This window comes from Stegostoma tigrinum, chromosome 2 (genome assembly GCF_030684315.1).
Source record: "Stegostoma tigrinum isolate sSteTig4 chromosome 2, sSteTig4.hap1, whole genome shotgun sequence".
In the NCBI taxonomy this organism is placed as follows: Eukaryota; Metazoa; Chordata; class Chondrichthyes; order Orectolobiformes; family Stegostomatidae; genus Stegostoma; species Stegostoma tigrinum.
In genome coordinates, this window is record NC_081355.1 from 60,563,415 (window position 1) to 60,576,650 (window position 13,236).

The 13,236-nt window shown below is 40.4% G+C and overlaps 1 protein-coding gene across 5 annotated transcripts in view; it reads right to left on the reverse strand.

The window, feature by feature from the left end:
- The window catches only part of rbms3 (RNA binding motif, single stranded interacting protein), a 1,261,622-nt gene that overhangs the window by 76,073 nt on the left and 1,172,313 nt on the right, over nucleotides 1–13,236 (reverse strand). For all 5 annotated transcript variants that reach the window (XM_048556972.2, XM_048556941.2, XM_048556951.2 and 2 more), the window contains 3 exons: nucleotides 12,467–12,513; nucleotides 11,520–11,616; nucleotides 5,698–5,748 (listed from right to left, as the gene is read on the reverse strand). In XM_048556972.2, coding sequence (XP_048412929.1) covers nucleotides 5,698–5,748; nucleotides 11,520–11,616; nucleotides 12,467–12,513 — 195 coding nt within the window. The remainder of the gene's footprint in view (nucleotides 1–5,697; nucleotides 5,749–11,519; nucleotides 11,617–12,466; nucleotides 12,514–13,236) is intronic.

The following is a 13,236-nucleotide window of genomic DNA, read 5'->3' on the forward strand; positions in this document are numbered from 1 at the left end:
CATTACAGTGAAGTACAGGCCCTTCGGCCCTTGGTGTTGCACCGACTTGTGAAACCAATCTGGAGTCCATCTAACCTACGCTATTCCATTATCATCCACATGTTTATCCAATGACCATTTAAATGCCCTTAAAGTTGTCGAGTCTACGACTGTTGCAGGCAGGGCATTCCACGACCTTACTACTCTCCGAGTAAAGAATCTACCTCTGGCATCTGTCCTATATCTATCACCCCTCAATTTAAACCTATGTCCCCTCGTGCTAGCCATCACCATCCGAGGAAAAAGGCTCTCACTGTCCACTCTATCAAATCCTCTGATCATCTTTTATGTCTCTATTAAGTCACCTCTTAACCTTCTTCTCTCTAACGAAAACAGTTTCAAGTCCCTCAGCCTTTCGCTCCACACCAGACAACATCCTGGTAAATCTCCTCTGCACCCTTTCCAATGCTTCCACATCCTTCCTATAATGAGGCGACCAGAACTGCACGTAATACTCCAAGTGTGGCCACAGCATTCTACATGGTGATGTTTTGAAAAAAACTGAACCCATAAGACTAAGAAGCAGGATTAGGCCATTCAAGTCTGTTCTACCATTCGGTGAGATCATGGTTGACCTGATAATCCTTGATTTCACTTTCCTACCTTTTCCTCTTAACCCTTGATTCCCTTACTGATTAAAAATCAGTCTCTCACAGCCTTCAATTTACTTAATTATCCAGCCTCTACAGCAAAGAATTCCACAGATTCATCAATCTTTGACAGAAAAATTCCCTCCTCATCTCTGTCTTTGATGGTGACGCCTTATTCTGAGATTATGCCCTCTGCTGCTAGTCCCCTGCAATGGGAATCCACTTCTCCACATTGTCTCCATCAAGCTCTAAGCAACTTATATGTTTCATTAAGGTCATCTCTCATTCTTCTAAACTCCAATGAGGACAAGCCCAACCAACTCAACATATCCCCATAAGAAAATCTGTCCATACCTGGGATCCACCTCGTGAGCCCTCCCTGGACTGACCCCAAAGCCAGGATAATATTCCTCAAATAAGGATCCAAAACCATTCACAGTATTCTCCATGTAATCCAATTTGTTTCTGCATGACTTTCCTATTTTTATAATCCATTCTCTTTAACAAAGGCGAACATTTCATTTGCCTTTCTTATTACTTGCTAGCTTTTTGTGACTTACGTACAAGGACTCCTAAGTCCCTCTGTACTGCAGCTTTCTGCAGTCTTCCTCTTTTAAATAACATTCAGCTCCTCTACTCTTCCTGACAAAACACATGACTTCACATTTTCCCAATTTACATGCATCTGTGAAGATTTTGTATGCTCAATTAGCTTGACTATATCCCTCTGCAGACTCTGTGTCATCTTCACCACATGCCTTCCCATTTATTCTTGTATCATCCACAAACTTAGCAATAGTAAATTCATTCCCACATTCAAGCCATTGGTATATGATGTATATAATTGTGGCACCATCACTGAGCCTTGTGGCACTCCACTAGTTACAAGCTGAAATTGACACCCTAACCTAATTCTTTATGTTCGATTAGTGAACCAATCCTCTATCCATGCTAACGTACAACCCCAATACCATGCATTGCTATCTTATGGAATAGCCTAATGTTTAGTACCTTATCAATTATCTTTTAGAAATCCAAATATATTATTTCAACTGGTTCCCCTTTATCTATGCTGCTTGTAACCTCTTCATGGAATTCTAATAAATTTGTCAGGCATGATTTCTTCTTCATGAGACTCTGTTTCTCTTTTTAACCTGAATCCCTTTTGTTCATTCATACAATCAATTTTTAAACATAACTGACATTGTCAAAACATGTTTAGCAAACTTTCCCTTTGAATTCTGGAAACTAGATGTAGCATGCCAAATTTTTCATGGGATATCCCACACTTGCGATGGAGCAGTGTATTGCAACATGATTTACGCCATTTTGACATGAGTTGGGTAACACAAAGTAATTTTAGTCGAATGATAAAATTGATACATGTGAAAATATACATTTTATAGAAAGGTGCTTTGAGAACATTTATCGTCAAACATGCAGTTTGACAACAAAAACTGAAGGGAACAGCATCCCTCTTTCACTTGTGAGTGATGTTACTGTGACTGAGAACATCACCATCTCCTTGTCTATTTAGAAAAATATAGTTTAAAAAGCATTCTTCACAGGGAGAGTTGTTTGTACTGAACTGAACACTGTATTTGTGCTCTGCCTTATTCAGTCATGTTCAAATTCAATGCATTGTCTGTATTGAGAGACACATTTTAACAATAACAACAGCTTTCAAACCCTTTTCTGAATTATAAAAGGTGACACTACATAATGGACCTCAGCTGAAGCAGCAGTACAGATTCTAAAATTAGCCTCAGTGCTCTGAGCTAGGAGGCAAAATAAAATCAATCTGGCTTTCAGGGCTTAATCACAATCTACCATCTCTGTTGGAAAAAGCAATGTATGGGAAACTATGGAGGGAGCTTGGATATTATATCCTCCATATGTGAACTCCTTCTATTTCTCACTACCTGTTCTTCCAAAATAAAACTACAGTGCATGGTGCCAATGCCCAGGGAAACAGAAGATGAGTTCTGGAGGTAAGGGGAGAAAACTGAATGTTATAAGGTGGCTTGTGTAAACTGGCCAACTACATTTTAAAATAATGCAAACTATCCTTTCATTGGAGAAGCATTCACCCTCTTGGAACGAATAATATTGTAGAATTGTGGTTACTGTGCTGATATTTTTAACAACAAACAGCACAGAGTTCAGTATTGTCTCTCATTAACTTTCCATCAGCAAACATGCTTAACTTCAGAGATCCTCTGATAATGTGAACTGTCAACACTTAAAAGCTCATTGAGCTCCGGACCATGAATGCCATTTAATTCTAGTCTTTTAAAATAAAGGAACGCTAGCAGGACCATTCTCTCAGCAGCCTTAATAATCATAATTTAAGAAAGATAATCAGAAGTAATACCTTAACAAGTGCAAGATGGCATGGTCTAGCTACTTAAAGATTTTATTTCAGAGTAACAGAACTGGCTTTGTTCAGGTGGGAGCACATGAAAACCAGAACCAAACAGACTGACAAAGCAGAGGTTCTGTGACTGTAATTGTCTCTGATAGCTCTAATATTCTAACCTTTGACCTTTTATGGTTAATGAGATTCTGTAATAGGTAAGCAACCTTTATTTAACACATTTTAATAATTCAATCTGTAGGTTATTTCACAAGCAGTCCTTTCACTGGGTTATTTCAGCAGAAATGGCTGAAAAATCATTGGGATTTGCATCCATTACAACCACATTGACACTGGATTCTCCCCACTGAGTAAAGGTAAGAGGTACAGACATGGAAATGAAGCAGGTTCAGTGGCAAGTTATCAGAGCAGCTAGATTAGGTGCTAAATCAGTTGGATCTTAAGCTGTATATGAATATATACAGAAAGAGCAAGTAATTTGCACTTCTTTTTGACATATATTTGATTGTTTCCTATAGATCTGTAATATTTCTTCTTGGAAAATAACTCTACAAAGACTTTCACCAGCATATACTTTGAAGTTTAAGCCAGTCCTGTAACAAAACACAACATCTCTACACGTTCACGGGAATGTTATGAAACAAAATTTACCACCCAGCCACGTGTGGTTAGATCTTGCACCTCCTGTCCATTGGCACACATGAAGGCCAGGGGTTTGTAAAAGAAAGCAGACAGACTTCCCATCATCTCTTCTCCCACTGACCCACCTTCAGTTAAATAGGGGGAAGGGGTCAGGCAGCATGCCAGCCCTAAGGCCGACTGAGGCCCCACTATGACCAATGCCATAACCTTACCAGCAATAAGGAAAGGTGGAGGTAAGGCATGTAGCTCAACAGCTTCCACTGTGTGGTTGCTATGGGGATGGAACTTTGTGTCCGCATATGTCCAGCCCCCACTTCCCCACCTTCTCTGGGGTTTGCTAATCAGATCCATCCATACCCCTGACACTTATGGGCTTCATCACTTCTTCCTCAAGACCGGCTGCATTCCCTGCAGAGGACACCATTTGTTCTTGGTGTTACAGAGCTGCCAGCTAATCACAGTAGCCAGTAGCTCTCTAGGATGGGGCTTTCACTTCGGTGGAACTAGAAATCATGCTCTGAAATAATCTAGACTACTCCTGGTATAATACTGCAGTGGGATTTTGCCAGGATTCAGATGGGTGACTACTAAACCAACTGAAAGCATGCAAAGGGGCAGATTTTAAAGGGAGATCTGTGAAGCATGAGATGCAGATAAGCAGAGAGGCTTAGGGAGGAAATTCCAGAACCTGGAAATGGGACAAGAAATGCACCACATGAGAAGATAAGTTGCTTGAATATGCATTTCAGGGCACGATGCTAATTGCAGGACACTAATATAATTTTCAAGTACAATTAAGTAGACTTTGCACCTATAATTCCCTATCCGGTTGAACCAGATGGCCAATAACCTGAACTGGAAAGGGATGCTAGCTACATTAATGGCTATTGTGGGTTTACCTCTCCTAACTTGTCCTGGGACTTCAACCATTGGCAGGCCCTTTGTGGAATTTATCTGATCTTCTCAAGTGGCAAGCACCTGAAGCTTGGAAGCAGCATTTAAATGAGGCTGAGTCTCATGTTTAATAGCAGCAGGAACAAGCAGACACGTGGCCTGTTCTGCCTTGTCCACTTTGTGTCCATTTCCAAAAATGCTGAGGGTCCTGCCTATAACACCCGCTCCCATGCAACACCTGCAAAGAAATCCTAAAATGGAAGGGATTTATTATTAGGGCTGTTTGTGTTCCCAATTTGCCCAGTTTAATCCGCTGAGCATGAATGAATTTGGGAACACAACCAAAAGCTCTGCTGGTTATTGGAATGTCTACCATTGCAACTAGCATTTTCCCCTGTTGGAGGAAGCTAGCAATATGAAGACGCATTGAGCACTCTGTGTATGTGTGTGTGTGTGTGTGTGTGTGTGTGTGTGTGCGCGCGCGTGTGTGTGTATATGTGTGTGTGCGTATGTGTGTGTGTGCGTATGTGTGTGTGTGTGCGTATGTGTGTGTGTGTGTATATAACAGTCAATTGCAGTATCCTCATTGAGGAGAGAATGTCAGCTTTAAATAAACTCTTCTGTCACATAGTTCTGGCTGGTAGAAACATCTATTTATTGTGGCTCTTCTTTGCACCAATCACTTAATTCTGCAGGCTTCAATGTGTCATTAAATCTTCATTACTCGTTGATTCAGAATACTCATTGCATATTTTGTAATCCATTCTTTTGCTCATACCAAACAAGTTTTTTGTAGCATTCGACTAGCAGTTGACAGTGAACAAAAATAGATCCAAGAAGCAATACTGCCTAATTCTCCTTACTGACTTGATTTCAATGCAATGAAATTGTTATGTTTCATGCTTTCAAGCACAGAGATACGCTATAAGATATTATTTTGCATGCATATAGAATATTGGTGGGAGACTGGGCAGAGAAACAGAAATTACTTGTACAAAATAACACAAAAAGCAAAGGCGTGAACACTACTGAACTTATGACACAGATTTCCAACGGTCAGTCTGCAACTATATGCATCTCATCAAAGAGGTTAATAGCACCTTGATGCAGTTGAAAAAGCATATTAAAGTTATGCAAAGGTTTGGAATAACTTACTGCTGGTTGCATAACATATGGTTGATGAGGCATCCACGATGTACTCTGGACCTATGTGGAAAATAATCTTAATTAGTAAAATAGCTTAAAGTGAAATGAATAGATCAAAGAGTTCAGCAGACCATTATTCATTTGTTTATCACAGAGGATTGTAACACAACAGCAAAAAATTCCATTTGTGGAATTTACAAATTGGGATCAGTGGCACACTAAAAGTCCATGCCTTTATTGCTTTAAATTGCGTCAAGAAACAAACAGAGCAACCATCAGTTTAGCACCCATTTGGGAAAGGTCCACCAAATTTAGCAATCTACACACCATATCAAAGTCCTTTATGGTCACAGCTTTCCTATATTGATTATCCTTTCAGTCTGAGTGCTGTTTAGCATTTAGAACATAAGAAGCAGCAGCAAGAATGGGCCATTCAGCCCTTCAAACCTGCCTCATCACTCTGTAAGGTCTCTACTGCCTCAATCTTTCATCCTATGCCCTTGTTCCCTTAATTGTATTTGGTTTCATCAGGAATGTATCAATGATTAAACACCCATAGCTCTCATGAGTACACACTTCCAATGATTCACAAGCCTGTGAGTGAAGAAGCTTTTCCCAGGGTATCTAGCCAGAAGGACATTTTATCAACATTACTCTGTTAGGTCCCGTGAGAATCATCTTAGATCATACAATCCTAAAATCCCTACGGTGTGAAAACCTGCCCTTTGGCCCAACAAGTCCACACTGACCCCTAGAACATACCACCCAGATCCATCCCCCAACCCTAAAATCCCTGAACACTAACAGCAATTTTGCATGGCCAACTTACCTGGGCTGCACATTTTTGGACTGCGGGAAGAAACCAGAGCACCCGGAGGAAACCCATGCAACACGGGGAAAATGTGCAAACTCCACACAAACAATCGCCTGAGGGTGGAATCCAACCCATGTCCTGGCACTTGAGGCAGCAGTGCTAACCACTGAGCCACCGCGCCACCCAACTGTGTGCTTCAACGTGATCACCTCCCATTTTTCTGTCTTGACTCCAGAGAAGGGAGACTAGTTTACTCAATTCCTCCTCGGGGGATAACAATGCTATCCTTAGGAGTCAGTCTAGTGAGCCTTTGATGTAAAGGGACACTAATTTTTAAGGGAGATGAGGAGAAATTTCTTCTCTCAAAGGGTTGTATGTCCTTGAAACAATTTTGCCACAGGCAGTTATGGGGGCAGAATCCTTGTGTATAGTTAAGGGTGAGACAGATACATTCTTGATCAGTAGGGGAAATCAAGGGTTCCAGGGAAAATGCAGGAAAGTGGATGTGAGGAATGTAGGATCAGCCATGATCCTATTGAATGGTAGAGGAGGCTTAAGGTACCAAACAACCTTCTCCTGTTCTATTTCTTATATTCTTAACAAATCATCTATCGTATTCCAGCTATGATCTCACAAACGTCTATATAAAACTGCAGTGAAGCTCCTTAATAGGCCAATCCCATTTGTAATCCAATGTTATTGACAATGAAGTCACAATGGAGCTGGCAAAGATGAGAGTGCTGCATATGGCCTGTCTACCTGCACCCTGACTGATGCTAGTGAAATCTACCAGAGTAGGAATGGGTTGGTAATTCAGAATCAGATCCTCCTCACAAGTCTCCTGAATGGGCCAAGTCCATGAAAATTCAGATCACAGTGTCTTGTCAATGTCTCTGCAATTTCCTTATTCCCTTTTATCATTTCTTCCACCTCTACCTGTACTTTACTGACTTAATGTTAATTGTAAGACACCCATGTTTACTTTCACTAATCTCTTTCTTTTTACATACCTAAAATGCTAAATTGGTTGCTCTTTCCAGTTACTCTCACCAGTTCTATCCATTTTTTGGTTACGCTTTGCTGAATTTGAAAATCCATTAAATTCTCAGGTTTACTGTTTGCAAACATTATATGCCTATTCTTTTAGTCTAACACCATAACTTGTACAGACAGAAAACTTCTCTGTGCAAAGAGACCAGAATCCCAAAGTTCCGTGCGAAAACCCAACCTTGGGCATTTTTCACCAGGTATCTGCTCTAATTTCCATGTTGTGAGTTCTCGAAGTCGAGCTTGTTTGGCAAGTTTGGGAAGATAAACAGCTGAATATTAAGGAGGCAAGCTGGGCTGTCAACAAGGCATATAACAAGCAATAATCCTCTCGGCACCATCCGGTGGGAAACTTGCCGTGCTGCTTGTGAGAAGCCTCAAGGATAGACCAAAATGATCCCAGTGCTGAGATGGGCCTTGCTGCACTTGTCACCTCATTCTGCCACAAATCAAGCCATAATCAGCAAGGTGCTGCCCTTTAATTCATAACAGACATTACCAATGATTCTACAACAGAGGAGTCTCAAGACTCTGAAATACTTGAAATTCAAATAATGGCTTAAAAGGCAGATAAAGCAGTGATGAACTTTTAGGACAATAGCCATATACTGTGGATACTGAAAATCTGAAATAAAAGCAAACCATGTGATAAATACTCAGCACATCAGACAATAACTATGGAGTTAACATTTCATGTTGATGACTGTGCTAATGAAAAAGTAATCAACATGAAACACTACCTCTGCTTCTCTCCACTGAAACTACCTGACTTGCTGAGCATTTCCAGCATTTTCTGTTTGTGTGTGACCTTTTAAGAATTAAACTTGAATTGGTTCAATTAACATTAGGTCAGTATGGTACAGGACATTCTGACACAAGGTAGATATTTAAGTGTGAGACGCAAAATGGAGAAGCACCAGAAAGTAAATTATTAGTATCAAATGTCTGAATTGTATGAAAAGATTGCAGAAAGCTGTATATCCCAAACAGGAGGCATCTGTGAGATTTTTTCAGACATGGGTATAAAACAATAAAATATAGAAAAAGTAAGCTGAAAAATTACTTTAAAGTAAATTGAAAATGAAGGACAGGAAGACATGGATTCAAACCAGTCATAGGCCACTTTTAGGACTGATAGAGAACATTCAATACATGAAATGAACATCCAGATGGAACTGCATAGGCAGAAATCCCAGAATCATTTATGAACCTAGAGGAGCTCTTGAGAGGTTAATTTTGGGTCCAATTTTGGATCAAAGGTTTCCCTTCATTGGTAATTACCTTGCAAATGTGTGACCTATTCCTGTTTGGTACAAATGACCTGATCACTGCATTATAGCTATTTAAATAACTACTTCTCTATGCAAAGTGTTTGTGTTCCTGGGTAAGTCAATTCCAACCTCCTTTTTTCCATACCTCATTACTTTTTGAACAGGAGCCCATTTGTGTCATATATTGTTGCATCCACAGGAGGAAAGCAATAACAATTAGTGAAGGCAACTTTTCATTATAACTGCAAGAACAAATACTTTCTTTACAGATATGGCTGTATTGAATGAATGCTATCACACTCATCTGAAATCCCCATCTCCTATTTTAACAGTAAATTTTTACAAGCATCTGAGTATTATCACAACAAAATCACAAAAACAGCAATTTCCAGTTTTTAAAATAATGTCATTTACATGCTATGTTTTGTCTGGCAGGCTAACATTTAAATTTTAATCAATCTTTGCCCATTTCCATCACTGTAATAATGTAAAGGCAAAATAATGTGGATGCTGGAAATCTGAAACAAACACGCAAATTGTTGGAGAATCTCAGCAGGTCTCGCAGCATCTGTCGAGAGAGAAACAGAGTTAATGTTTCAAGACCAGTGTGATGGTTCTTCAGAACAGGGTCATACTGGACTCAAAACATAAACTCTGCTTTTTTCACTCCACAGATGCTGCCAGACCTGCTCAGTTTCTTCAGCATTCTCTGTTTATTTCAGACCATAATAAAATACCTTATTACGCAAAAAGAATGATCTGACTATGTTAACCAGGTCCATGTGGACTTAGATGTTTTATTGTTTCTCTGATTAATACAACAATTGCATTTCTATTTACATAATGGCAGTGCAGGGATAGTAATAGTACGTTCTCTGTGTGATGACAAGACTAAACAGAATTACTGGGGAGAATTGGTGCAGGGTTCTTCTGATCCTTCACTAGAACATCGGTGGAAAATTAAAGGAAGTGTTGGGGAAATGGCATAAGAACATAAGAAATAGGAGCAGACCAGGCCATTTGGCCCCTGACACCCCCATTCAATAAAATCACTGCTAATCTGATTGTGGCTTTAACTGCACTTTCCTGTCTGAACCTTACAACTCTTGGCTCACGTTAATCAAAAATATGTCAAAATTAGCCGCTGCTTCTGTGCCATTTCCCATGGTCCTTACTCACATTCTGTCATTACTGTCATAAGATTGAAAGTCCCTCGCACAAAATGCAGGTGGCTATTTCAGAGAACCATTGGTATTTTTCTTTCCGCTCGTTCTAATCATGGAGTCTCAGCTTGGAATCAAAGGGTCAACTTCTATCTGCGCAGCAATCTGCATGACCTTTGCATGCCGACTACCCTTAGCTAAATGGAACTCAATTTAATTTAAATTAAATATAAATTTAACTCAATTAAAAGGCCAAATAAAGCAAGTGATCAGCGGCTGACTAGCATTTTTTTCCACTTAGTATCCCAGCCCTCTGTGAGAAGGGAGCATCACTGTCGTCTGGAGTGATGGGGTGGGTTATGCGATGTGAACACATTAAACATGAATAAACATCTGCTGCACCCGGAAAAGTGGGCACGAGATGTTGCAGTTCATCAATGAAGCCTACTAACTAGAACTGGTATCCAAGGCCAGACAAGGGAATGGCCTGAGTAAGATATGCCAGCATGGAAAAGCAGTGAGGTAATATCGCTGGATGAGTAATCTAGCTTTCCAGACTGATGTTCTTGGAATGTGGCTCAACTTCCACCATGGCGGATAAAGAAATTTGAATTCAATAAAGATTTGAAATTGAAAGCTGGCTGAACGTTGACCACGTAACCATTGCCAATTTTCGTAAAAAGCCAATGTCTGTCGAATCCCTACAGTCTGGAAACGGGACCGTCAGCCCAACAAGTCCCAATAACCCTCAGGGCATCCCACCCAGACCCATCCCCCATAACCCACCTAAGCGACACATCCCTGAATACTACGGGCAATTTAACATGGCTGATCCATCTAGCCTGCACATCGTTAGACTATGGGAGGAAACCGGAGCACCCGGAGGAAACCCACGCAGACATGGGGAGAACGTGCAAACTTCTTACGGATAGTCGCCCGAGGGTGGAATCAAAACCGGGTTCCTGGTGATGTGAGGCAGCAGTGCTAACCATTGAGCCACCATGCTGACCATACCACTAGGCCATTGCCTCACTGTATATATCCCTTAGCAAAAGAAATCTGCTGCCTGTACCTAGTATGGCCTACATGAGACAGCAATGTGGTTGACTCTTAATTGTCCTGAAAAATGGCCCAGCAGCCATAAAATTCAATGGCAGTAACAGATAGGCCATTAATGCTGGCTTTACCAGGGATCCCCAGATTCCATCAGCTAATTAAAAACAACTTAGACTGGCATTCACAGGAAATACAACTGTTTTACGGGACTGAAAAAATAAATGTGAGTGGTGGAATGACAAGGATAATGAGAAAATGATGTTTTGGACCTCAGTTCCACAGTTCCCGGCCTTCACTTTGTCATCCTCCTTCCAGGTCACTCCATCTCATCAAAAGAAATCAATAAGGCTTTTTGCCTTATTTTCACGCAATAAGTAGCATTCCAGAAAGAAAAATAAAAATTGGATGTTGTCTTTGGGTGGTTAATTATTAACAGAATCACAGACAAAAAATAAAGAGCACTGGAACATTCTTCCTTACCTGATATGTTGAAACAGGGGAAGCAGCAATGAAAGGTGTGATAGATGTCTGTGCAATCATACGATTTGTCGCAATACTGTATGGTGAAGAATAAAAACTGTAGGAAGTAAGCACAGTATTAGCATAAGATAAAAATCTAGACAAGAACCGTAACTGGTGTCATTCTCTTTCCAACTCCTACAATGTGCTGTGTTCCAGAAAAGTCCAAATGCAAAACATTTGCCATGGATCAATATGAAATTTTGCAGATCAAAGGTTGGGCAATCCTCACTGCTCCAACGTAAAAATGTCCATTAGATGTGATGCTTAATTGTCTAGTTGCTTGCCAAAATGTGTCTCAGAGGAGGTCATTGTCCTCTCTGCATTTTGTATATACACAGACATGTTCCCATGTATGTACTTGTGCTTTGAGTACAAATGCACTTTGAAGTTTCTACAATCACTGGAGGTTCCTTGCCAAAACTGGCTGCCGGTCTATTAACTGCAGTGAAAAAATATTGGACTTAACATGGATTTTCCTCATTATTGGGATCCCAAGCCTAAACAGTTCAGTTAAACGTGTGAATATATGCTTTTGTATGAATTATATTTTATGTTTGGATTTATATTAATTATTTTATCACACAAAAATATTCTGGAACAGTGGCCAACCGCAAGAAGTGAGATAGAAGTTGTTACCATATACAGTTCTTCATTCAAATGTGTTGTGGTTGTTCCTCCGACAATGTTATAAGAAACAACAATTGTGAAGATGCATTGTCACCAAACAGTTTGCAAATGCTGGTACTCTGACTGAGCAAGGTATCAGTCAGACTATGAATCTTTGAATTTCAGTGTGTTCTGTATTACATTTGGAAAGGCATTGATGGAAAGAGGTGACAGTGTCAGGAGCTTCTAACACACCAATAATTCATAAGAAGCCAGCATACAGCTCAGAAAATACTCACCCATTCTGCATAGCAGCGGTGGGATCATAGGTTAAAGCCATTCCAGTCTATAAAAAAAGGAATTGTAATAAGTATTAAACAGTGAGTTATTCTGAAACTTTATTTTAACACCAATTGAACTATTGTTCATTATCTTGTATTTTTTAAACAGTGCCATCATTATTTTGTTAAATTGATCAGGTTTGGAGAAACATACTGGGAATTTTTCTCTCCCTGGAGAGAATGGGAAATAATGAGTTGAGTCGGCCACTTCACTAATTAAGCTCTGGGCAAAAAAGTCCCCAGGGAACTTTCATCACCCCTAACTGTTTAACGCCTCAAAGTGGTCACTTAATGGCAACTAAAGAGCCTCAACTCGCTAACCCAACAATTTCCAACAGGCAAGAAAGGTTGTTACAGAGATAGTAGGAATTGCCAATGCTGGAAAATCTGAGATAACAAGGTCTAGAGCTGGATGAACACAGCAGGCCAAGCAGCATCAGAGGAGCAGGAAGGCTGATGTTTTGCGTCAAGACCCTTCTTCAGAAATAGGGGAGGGGAAAGGAAATTTTGAAATAAATAGGGAGTGAGGGGGGAGGCAGAAAGAAGATAGATAAAGGAGAAGATAAGTGGAGAGGAGACAGACAGGTCAAAGAGGTGGGGGTGGAGCCAGTAAAGGTGAGTGTAGGTTGGGAGTTAGGGAGGGGATAGGTCAGTCCAGGGAGGACAGACAGGTCAAGGAGGCAGGATGAGGTTGGAGGGTAGGAGATGGGGGTGGGACTTGAGGTGGG